Source organism: Pelodiscus sinensis, chromosome 21 (assembly GCF_049634645.1).
Source record: "Pelodiscus sinensis isolate JC-2024 chromosome 21, ASM4963464v1, whole genome shotgun sequence".
In the NCBI taxonomy this organism is placed as follows: domain Eukaryota; kingdom Metazoa; phylum Chordata; order Testudines; family Trionychidae; genus Pelodiscus; species Pelodiscus sinensis.
This window is the reverse complement of record NC_134731.1, coordinates 18,494,472-18,505,158: the sequence shown is the minus strand read 5'-3', so window position 1 is coordinate 18,505,158 and position 10,687 is coordinate 18,494,472. Positions and strand designations below refer to the sequence as shown.

The 10,687-nt window shown below is 58.4% G+C and overlaps 1 protein-coding gene across 1 annotated transcript; it reads right to left on the bottom strand.

Moving 5' to 3' along the window:
• Positions 1–1,423: 1,423 nt before the first annotated feature.
• Positions 1,424–3,353, bottom strand: LOC102463217 (C-C motif chemokine 3-like). The gene is made up of 3 exons (XM_006115864.4): positions 3,194–3,353; positions 2,782–2,896; positions 1,424–1,688 (listed from the first exon to the last, which is right to left on the bottom strand). Exons 1-3 carry the CDS (start codon positions 3,264–3,266, stop codon positions 1,601–1,603), a joined length of 276 nt encoding a protein of 91 aa, XP_006115926.1. The 5' UTR covers positions 3,267–3,353; the 3' UTR covers positions 1,424–1,600.
• Between the last annotated feature and the right edge of the window lie 7,334 nt (positions 3,354–10,687).

Below are 10,687 nucleotides of genomic sequence, written 5' to 3'. Positions count from 1 at the left end.
TTTATACCATTGTTGGGGCCAATACCCCCCTATGGGTACAGCCATGATCTGGCTGCTTCCCTCAAATTCCAGTAACATGACACTGGGATACTGTCACTAACGTCAGTGGAGTGACCAGGTCTGGTGGAACGAGGTGTACCGGTAGTTCGGAATAGGAAGCCTAATCCGAACTATCTAGTTCGTGCCGCGTGTAGCCACGAGCACGGAGTCCGAACTAGCGGACATTTAAAAATGGCGGCGCCCGGCAATATGCAAATGAAGCCCGGGAAATTCAAATCCCAGGCTTCATTTGCAACTCCGGTTGCCTACATTAACCACCCTAGTTCGAACTAGGGTGGTAGTGTAGACATACCCGTAGAGAGCAACACACTGTGATATACTAGGTGGGGTCACCCAGGTACCAGCGGCAGGCCCTTCATCAAACCCACCCATCGGCCATCCTTCCAGGACCTGGACTAGAACCTGCCAAGGCAGAGTCCTCTCTGGGGAGTTACAGAGCAGTTAATGACGTACAGGGACATGCCAATGGCTGGCAGCCAGATGCTGCATCACCCCCTCGGAACAGCCCTGTAGGCCAGGCAAGGTGTCCGGAGAAGGGCAGGTGGAAATATGGACACAGCAGCCACCTAGAAACCACCCAGCCGGGGTTCCAGCTCGGTGGGCAATCCTCCTGCTGATTCTTAGCTGGGGGCCAGAGTTTCAGCAGGTGAACAGGAATCAGGCCTCACCGCACCCAGCTTCCCCCTGCTCTCAGAAACAGAACTTGGTTTTCAGCCTTATCCCTCCAGCTTCCAGCTGTCACCGTCTGGGGCTGGATTATTTTAACTGGGCATTGAGCTAGCCGGAAACATGGACCCATAGAATCCTGGAAGTAGAAGGGCCAGTCCCCTGGCCTCTCGGCAGGACCAAGCACTGTCTAGACCATCCCTGCATGTGTCTGTCCAACCTGCTCTTCAATGTCTCCAAAGATGGAGATTCCACAACCCCCCTGACAATTTATTCTAATGTTTAACCCCCTGGACAGGCAGGAAGTTTTTTGTGTCCAACCTAAACCTCCCTGGCTGCAGTTTAAGCCCATTGCTTCTTGTCCTGTCCTCAGAGGCCAAGGAGAACAAGTTTTCTCCTTCTTCCTTGTAACACCTTTTCAGATACTTGAAAGCTGCTCTCATGTCCCCCCTTAGTCTTCTCTTTTCCAGTCTAAACAAACCCAGTTCTTTCAGTCTTCCCTCCTAGCTCATGTTCTCTAGACCTTTCATCATTTGTGTTGCTGGGACCCTCATCTCCCCAGGTCAGGGGCCCGTCCTGCGCAAGCCTCAGAGCGGCAGCCCAAAGCATTCACAGATGCAAAGGCCCAGACACTGTTGTTAACATGTCACATTTTAGTTCCTTGAACCCTGAATCTTCATTAACAGGCCCAACCAAATCATTTCATTGCATATTTTATTTGTTTTTTTAATCCAAAGTTGATATTGATTTAACTTAAATGCAAATAATTTAAATACAATAAGGTGTTGTTGCTGTCAAAAAGTAAACATCACCAATAATATATAAAATACACGTGGCCTCCGATGGCTTCTGAGGCAGTCGTCATCGGGGCTTGTCAGTTTTGTTTCACATGCTTGATGAGCTCCTGGACCCAGGTTGCGGTGGGGTTCGAACAGACTTCCCGGCCTTTTTTAGTGGTAAAGCTGCAGAGATAAAAGCTCAGTTCAGCATCGCCACAGGGAGCAGACGGAAAATCGACCCCCTGGGACACCGGAGTGGGAGAGGGCGTGGTGAGGACCAGGGGGGTTCTGCGCTGTACAACAACTGCGGTCTGTGAGCCAATCAGAGCTCTTCTTTTCTGAAGGTGAAACTTTTTCTGAACGCTACTGGGGAGAAGCTGATCTGTGATTCGCTGTAGCACATTTCAGGCCTATCCTCTAAGCCAATCAGAATGCAGCAGGCCAACCATGTTACAACAAGCACCTGTCACTCCGCAGTAGCTCCACCCCCTCAGACCCAGGACTGAACCTGCCTCAGACCTTGCAGTCAGATCTTGGGGACAAAGTCCCACAGTCCCTGGATTAGCATCTCCAGTGTCGATACCCCTGGGCCTATGGTCCCTGCATGAAAGTGACAGTGCTGACGGGTCCCATCCAGCAGCCCACCCCCACAGTTCTACGTTCTACCTAGGAGACACCCTCCTCACTCTGGTCCCATCAGCCACTCCCCGGCCCCGGGCAGCTCCCTTCTGCCGAACCATGTCTCCACGTGGCCATGCAGCCAGCACCAGTGGTCACCATCCTCTAAAGCAGAGCACGTCCTTAACCTGGCTGGCCTGAGGGGAACAACCCTCTTTCCTCCTCCGTTCTCCTCCCCTCCCTTGTGAAGCTCCCCGGTGGGGACGCCAGGTGGCACGGTCAGGGTAGGTCCCCAGCAGGGCAGCCCAGCTGTGACTCTGCCCCGGCTTTCTTGCTGTCTTGGGAGGCCCTGCTTCCTGCTCAGAGTCGGCTGTGCACCACGGCCTCTGCTGAGCTGCTGGCTCGGCCAGCCCTCGGTGCAACATCCCTGAGCAAGTGCTCAGGCATGAACCTTTGTCCCTGCCCTCTGGAGCAACCGCTGGAGGCCTCTAAACGAACGGCAGCCCAGGCTGCGGGGGAATGTGCAGGAGTCTGGGATCATTGTCTCTGGCAGGCTTGTGCTAAGGGGTTTCCAAGAGTCCTGCATTCCCTCCATCCAGTCACCCTTCTGGGCTGGCTCTCTGCATGAACAGAGGGTCCAGCTGATACTCATACTCACATCACTGCCGGCATGGAGCACTTGCTACTGGTGTGCCGATACTTCACCACCAGGGCCCGCGGGATAGGCTTGGCCACGTAGTTGAAGCAGCAGGAGGTTGGGGTGTTGACACCGTCTGGAAGGAAAGAAGGGACGTGAGTGGCCTTTCTCGCTGGCCTCTCCCGCAGGGTTTGCTACCTCTCAGCTCCACCCTGCCCTGCCCCGGCTCTGGGGCAGCTCAGAGCACAGGGGTTCTCCAGCAAGAGCAAGAGAAGTGTAGGGCTGTTTCCTGGGCTCCCTCCCAGCCAGGCCGGGTCGCTCCAAGCCACAGTGTCTGAACGGGGTGTGCGTCGGTCTCCACCGCCCAACACAAAACCCAGGGAAAGTGAGAGCTGGGAGTGCAGCAGGAAAAGAGAAGAGAAACGGGACGTACCAAGCTGGCAGTATGCCTGGGAGCAGAGGGCAGCGATGAAGAGAACAGCAAAGGCAGCCACACAAGCCTTCATGTTTCTGCCGGGAGGGGATGCGCGCAGCAGCAGGACGAGAGCTGGAAGGCTTGCAAGTGCTCCTCGGTGGATACTGAGCCCCCGGGCATCGCGCTGTCTTTATACAGGAGCGTTGCAGGGAAGCGGATGTGCTGTACCAAGCAGATGATGACATGGAGACCCACATTTTGCTGAGTTGAGAAATCAAAGAGGAAGTTGAAATCTAGAATGACTCTCAAATTCCATTGCGGTGCTTAGCAGGTCAGCAAACCTCCTGGGAAGGTTCCAACCCTCTCCTCCAAAGAGCTTCCCACTCCTCTTGACTTGGTCTCATTGCAAATGTTAGAAAGCATCCTTCCCCTTCATTAGCCAGGTCACTTATGAAGCTGTCAAATGGCAGGGCTATCAGCAGGACTGGAAATGTTCCAGTTTCTCTGAAGATTTCCAAGTTTTGATTAAAATCCCAAATCTCTGAATTTGTTGGCAAGGGGGAGAAGGAACAAAAGCCATTTCCCCAAATGGAGCAGCTCACTCAGCTGTCAGACACTTCCCAGAGCTCTAAAAGGGGAGGGGAGGGCGCCGCCCTGCAGGGCAGCAGAGATCACAAAACACTGAGCACAGCCAGCAGGGCAGGCCTGGTGGGACACTGACAGAAGCCAGCTCTCTTGACACAACAAACAGTAGAGTCCACACTGCTCTTTGTTTACAATAAAGGGAGGGGAAAAGACAAAAGTTGCTTGTAAGGGTGGAAGATTTTTGTTGGCAAACCTGGGTGTTTTCCCCAACAAGTCTCATTGCAGTGTGAAGGCTTCTGTTGTTTGGGTGCCAAAAGGCAGTTTTTGGTGGGTGTGATTGTACAGTCCCTAGCATAATGGGTTCTGGGCCTGGACGCCCAGCCCGTTTATCAATACAGATAATAATGAACACTAATGGGTTCTTTCCATTGTCCTCACCCCCAGTAACAAAGGTCCCATCACCAGCTCTGGCCTTGTGGCACACGACTGCTTTCAGTCCAGACGGCGGAGGGGTAACCTGCTCTGGGGCCAGGCCGGTCCCTCTCACCGCTGCGCTGGCTTGCAGGGGTTAGCAAGAAGGGGATAAGTCACGAATCTTTGTAAAACTCCTGGTCAGAGAGCAATACGGCGCGTGAAGCACCTCCACCAGGCCCGAAAAGGCCTCATATTCCAAGCCATTTGCTTCAGGCGGGCGGGTGGCATCACTGAGACAGGCTGTGTGTGATGGAGGCTGAGTTCTGAGCTGGGAAATGCCTGTGCTAATAAAATGACACCGGCTGCAGGACTGGGGGGGGGGGGTACAGAGCTGGTTCCTCAGCTGAGCTTTACATGCGGCTGAATTTGATTGTAAGAACGGCCGGACGGGGTCAGCCCAAAGGTCCATCCTGCCCAGTGTCCTGTCTGCCCACAGTGGCCATTGCCAGATGCCCCAGAGGGAGGGAACACAACAGGTAACCCTCGCGTGATCCCTCCTCTGTCACCCACCTCCAGAGAAACAGAGGCAAGGGACACTATCCCTACCCAGCCTGGCTAAGAGCCATTGATGGACCTAACCTCCATGAATCTATCTAGCTCTTTTTTGAACCCTGTTAAAGTCCTGACCTTCACCGCATCCTCTGGCAAGGAGTTCCACAGGTTGACTGTGTTCTGAGTGAAGATAAACTTCCTTTTGTTTGTTTTAAACCTCCTGCCTATTAATTTCATTTGGTGACCTCTGGTTCTTATATTGTGGGACTATGTAAATAACTTTTCCTTATTCACTTTCTCCACACCAGTCATGATTTTCTAGACCTCTCTCCTATCCCTCCTCAGTCTCCTCTTTTCTAAGCAGTAAAGTCCAAGTCTTCTTAATCTCTCTTCACATGGGACCTGTTCCAAACCCCTCACCATTTGTGTTGCCCTTTTCTGATGCTGCTGGAGTCAGATAGCTGAGATTGGCCTTAGAATCAGTGAATTCTTGGAAGGCTAAAACCATCGCCGAGTGGCTGAGCGGTTTCTCCTGACCTCACAACTTCCTCTGTGTGCAGCCAAACAGGCCCGGGAATCGCAGGCCAGACACGGGCTCTCGGCTCAGCAAAGCTCCCCAGCTTTCCCAATACCTCTCCTGTGCTCGTGGCCTGTCAGCGCTGCAGGCAGGGGGCAGGTGCCATGAGCTGCAGCCGCTGGGAAGGGGAGAAGCTGCTGCCGCCTGCTCTTGCCCCATTTTCAGGGCTCCCGTGGCTCTCCCCAGAGCCAGCTTCGTGCGCTTGCACTGGAGCGGGAAGTGGCCAGGCAGCGAGAGCAGAGCGAGCGGAGTCTCGCCAGCCGCTGGGATGCTCGTGGCTGCGACCCGGGCAGGAAACCGGAGTGGCCGGGCAGGGTGGGGCACAGGGGCTCCCCCAAGGATGGAGGGGGAGGGTGGGTAGGTGGGTGGGGAGTGATGGGCAGGGGTCTTGCCCTCTTCTCCCTCCACGGCCGACGTGCTTTGGGGTCTCCTGAGCGAGGCACTTCCCATAGCACGCGACCCAGCCAGGGCCCCTGCCAGAACCAGCAAAGGCGGCGACTCTCCTCCTCTCCACGGCCCACATCTCCCCCATCCAAGACCCACCCCGCCAAGGGCGGCCCCGGGAGCAGGCTGTGGTGCCCAGATCCATTCCTGGTGGGCTGGACAGGGCTGTGCGAGAGCCCGTTCAGGGGGGAATCTCGGGTAGCCGGCAGGAGGCCGCTGGTTGTGAAGATGGAACAGGGGAAAAGGTAGTGAGGTGGCCAGCAGGGGCCTAATCCCCTAACCACTAGGCAGCACTACCAGTGATCCTGGCCCAGCAAGAGGCCTCTGCTCTCTGGCACGGCTGCAGAGAGCAGTCAGGGGAGCTGGAGCTGGAGGGGCACAAGACACGCAACGGCTAATGCTGCCAGGGGTGCTGCAGTCTGCATGGACCCCCTTAACCCCACTGAGATGATGTGACTCAGGCTCCCTCAATCGGTGACCGTTTCCGGTCATGTGGGGTAGGGCACCCGGCCTTGTCCCGTGCTGAGTCCAGCACTCCGGCAGAGCGACCCAGGCACCCCCCGCTGCCCCAGGGGCGTGAGCCCCCTCCCCCAGACAGCGTGGGCACCCCAAGGCACCGCAGGGCTGCCGATCACTGCTGCAGGGACAGGTCTCTGGCTGCTCCCTACGAGGGCCGAGCGTTGGAGGCCACCGTTCCCCAGGCCCCCTTGCCCCAGGGGCGCTCGATCTTGGAATAAAGACCAGAGACGGATACACACCCAGGGGCAGCGCAAGGCAACTCAGAGACCATGTCGGCCAGCAGGACAGGCTGTGGTCTCAACACGCCACCTCACACGCAAAAGGAGCCGGGAGTGGAAAGTATTTGGCCTTCCAAAGAGCTGTTGCAGGGGTGACTTGTGCGTGGCCTGGAAGCACCTACACTTGCTGCTGATTCCCGACAGCTCTTTAGTCTAAAGGCAGATCAAGGGCCAGAGTCTGGAGGCTGAGGTTAGAAAACGTCCTTAGAAAGCTAGAAAAGGGGACTCAAACTCAGGCTGGTACCAGCGCAGGGACTTATCCCGGGGAGCAGCTTCCCTGGGAGCGTGGCAGGCTCTCCCCCCTGGGCAGGGTTAAATCAAGAAGGGAAGCTTTTCTAGCCGGGGGCTCTGGTGCAACACACCCCTCCTGGGCTCCGCGCAGGAACGGGAGGCGAAAGTCCCGGGCCTGAGCTCCAACTCAGGGGTCCTCAAAACCGTTCTCCAGGTGACCAGCGTTCACGCAGCAAGCCGCTGAGTTCAACCTCGCCCCCCCCCCCCCCCCCCCCGGACATTACAACCGCATTTTCCTACTTAACACTATTTCGAACGCCGCGGGCGGAACCCTCGTCTCGCCACGCTGGAATCACGACTCCCGCACATGTGACTGAATTATTGCTGGACGCAGCAAAGCTTTTCAACAGCGACGGCTCCATCCTGGGGGTGAGAAGAAACTTCGCCGCTGGCGCCTTTCACTGCAGACTCCATTGGCAGCCCTTGCTGCTGCGTGGCTGCCGGCGGCAGCGCTGCCTTCAGGGTTGGGCAGCTCGTGACCCCCCCCCCCATCGTCTCGCGCCCCCCGAGAGGTCGGGACCCTAGTGTGGGGTCCCCTGGATGATCAGAATCAGGCCCACTGATGGGGGGAGGGGTCTGACAATTCAAAGGGGCCCAGGGCTCCCCGCTGCCGCTGTGCCCTGGGCCCGTTAAATCGCTGCTGGAGCACCGCAGGGTGCGCTCTGGGCTGTGTGGAGGGCTGGCTCTTCCCAGCCTGGCCCCTCCAGGGGCATGGAGCCAAGTGCATGCGCACCTCGCCCAGGGGCCCAGCGAGTCTCTGCCCCCCGTCCTTCGAGTGCGCTGCCATGGAGCCGGGAGAGCGCCCCTGGCCCAGAGCAGGGCAGACCCTCCGCAGCGTGAGCGCCGCGCCTGGGAAGTGAAACTGCTGAGTGAGCCGCCAGCCTTGCGCAATGTGACCAGCGGGCCACGGACACTGATCATTCACAAAAAGGCTGCCGGGGTCTCATGACTGCCCGGCCCAGAGCAGCCAAGCAAAGTCACCGGCGGCCCCTCCCGCAGACCATCAGCAGTGCCCCTGCACTGTGGGACAGGCCGAGGGCTTGCAGGGGCCGTCGGGAGCAGGTGCATCCCGCCAGAGCTCTTGCTGCCTTTTAATGCGGCTAACTGTGTGTGCGCCAGGAAGGGGGGGTCCCTGCCCCATGTGGAGATCCCCCTGGGCAAGGGAGACACGCTGCAGGAGAGGCGCAGGCGCGTGGCCCTTCACCCTCCGGCTGGGTGGCGTTTTACAGTGAAGCCAGCACGAGCAGTGAACTCTCCCGGAGAGAGCACACGGTGTGCGTCTCGTCTGTCCCGCAAGCCGGCAGCTCTTCCCAATTTAAGGGACAGCTCCTAGAAAACAAGGCGAGCAGGGGAGGGCAATAAAACGGTGCCAGTTTGGCAGGCCTAGCCCCCAGCAGGCCACCATCACTGAATTCACCTCCGCAGGGACAGCTGATTTCAGCTCCCATTGGCCGCGGGTCGCCATTCCCAGCCAATGGGAGCTGCAGTAAGTGGTGCAGACCGGGACACCACTTCCCAAAGTTCCCATTGGTCGGGAATGGCGACCCGCGGCCAATGGGAGTTGCTCTCACCTGTACATGCAGGGGCGCAGGTAAATACAGTGGTGGGGGTCCTCAGGAACTAGCCCTGGGGGACCGGATGCAGCCCATGGGCCAGTTTGCCCTCCCCACACCAGATATACCACGCTGTGGAAGGCCGGTTCCATGGGGCCCTCTCAACAGCGTTTCCCCCATTGTCCGTTACCCCCCCCCGCAGTGTGCGGGCCCCGCCTAGCAGCATCACCGGGAGAGGCAGGGACCCGGTCAGGTGCAAAGGAAGCCGGGCAGAGACGCCCGCGCGGGCAGAGGCTGAGATCTCACACCCACAGACCTTGCATGGGGCACCACGCTGGAATCCCTGCCAGGGAAGTTATTCGGGGCCCCGTGGCTCAGGCGCCCAAGGCCAGTCCGTGGCGTTAGCTGTGGAGGCGGCAGAGCAGACTGCATACTTCCCCTGGCAATGGCCAGCAGGCCAGTCCTAGTGCGAGGCAGGGCACTAGACCCCCAGGCTGCTGGGTCTGTGTCCCAGGGGATCGGTGAGTTGTGGGGAATAGTCCGGAGGGGGAACAAATTGCATCCTAACGGGGTGAGCTGTGCCTTGGCACGCTGGTCCCGTGTGTTGGGGCCACTCGGCTGCCTGCCTGCGGCTAGCGCCCGAGCTCCGGCACCGGGGACTGCACCTGGAGCCACTGAGCTCCCCGGACAGAGCGCGGGACCCTCCTCTCCGTCACTGCTGTTGAGCTTGGCACGAGGCCCAGATGAGGGGAGGGATTCTGGCTGCTCCCTGAGCCTGGTGTGGCCGCTGGGCAGCACAGATGGTCCCTCGGGTGCGGGCTGGCAAGGGGCAGAGCTAACCCAGCCTCCGCTTTGCACTGGCCAGCAGGTCCTGGGGTGTCTCCCGGCAGCCTGCCCTGCCTGCGTGGATAACGGAGCCGGATGGCACCTGTCAGCCCTTTTCGGGGGCAGCCGGGCTGATGCTGCCATGTGCCCGCGGCACTCTGTGCCCAGGCCCTGCCCGAAGATGGGGGGAGCTGCAGGGGCTCATGCAGGACCAGTCCCTAAAGCGATGAGTCTGTGGGCCCATCACGTGGGGCAGAGACTCGCCCCGACCCCACATCCCTGCTGCTTCCTGTGCTGAGCGGCCACTTGAACCGCTTCAGAGAACTGCAGGGGAGCTTGGCCTGTGCCCAGCCAGGCAGGATGGGAGCCCTGCCCATATCTAGGGCAGGCTCAGGGAGGAGGAACAAGCCTGGTGTTCCCTGGAAACTGAAAGTGCAGCTCAGTCCTCCATGCCTCCTGTTTGAAACTGAAATGAGCATTCGCCTGCTTTATGTCGATGGGGCTGGTGGCGTTATCTACGCCGATGGGCGCGTGTTAAGATCTTATTCTCAGTGATACCTTGTAGCAAGGAGTTCTGCAGGTTAGCTATGCCTCATATTAAAAACTGTATGTCTTTCCATCTGTTTTAAACATGTTGGCTTTACACGTCGTTGACTGCTCCTTTGCCCTTCTACTTGACAGGAGGAAAACCTGGCGTGCCGGATTGACCTTCCCTAGGCTCCGCATTGCTTGAATGACCTGGCACTATGCCCTTCTCTGCATTCCTTGGGCCTGATCCTGTCGTTCTGTTCCCGGCCGTGGCCGCGTACTGAGGAGGCCTCAGTGAACAGCCCATGGGGAGGCCCAGGGGAAACATTTTCAATGAGGACTCTGAGCCCCCATCACAGGCCGCTTCCTGCCAAGGCACCCGCCCTGGCCTGGTGGCAGCAATGTGGAGAATCATTTGCCCAGTGTGGGGGGGTCAGCCTGGGCAGGGGGAGGGCAGTTCCAGGGGGCAGATAGGGCCTTGCACCTCGCAGGAGTTGCAAAGAGCCTGGCCGTCCACAGACCTTGCTCAGTCAACAGTGTCTCCTGGCTTTCCAGGAGGCCCTGTCTCAAGGTCCCCTGTGGCCCCTTGGGTACCGGTAGAGGAGCCCCGCTCCCGAGGGTTCGGTCCCAGGCCCTGCAGCAGACAGGGAAGGGCCAGAGGTCCAAGTCAGCTGGCCCCCACTGGGCTCACTCCAAGGAGCTCAGGGCATGGGTCTGCCGCCCACCAACACGGGCTGCCTGCTGAGCCAGGAGGGCCCCTCCGCAGAGTAGAAAAATCTGTTGAGGTTCAACAAGGACAAGTGCAGAGTCCTGCCCTTGGGATGGAAGAATCCCAAGCACTGGTACAGGCTGGGGACCGACTGGCTAAGTAGCAGTTCTGCAGAAAATGACCTGCTGTTACAGTGGATGAGAAGCTGGAGATGAGTCAACAGGGGGCCCTTGTAGC

Coding starts and splice junctions, on each gene's coding strand:
- LOC102463217 (XM_006115864.4), bottom strand. CDS start 3,266: ATGAAGGCTTGTGTGGCTGCCTTTGCTGTTCTCTTCATCGCTGCCCTC. Junction 2,897..3,193: donor CCAGGCATACTGCCAGCTTG/GTACGTCCCGTT, acceptor CTTTCCTTCCAG/ACGGTGTCAACACCCCAACC. Junction 1,689..2,781: donor TGCTCCATGCCGGCAGTGAT/GTGAGTATGAGT, acceptor TTATCTCTGCAG/CTTTACCACTAAAAAAGGCC.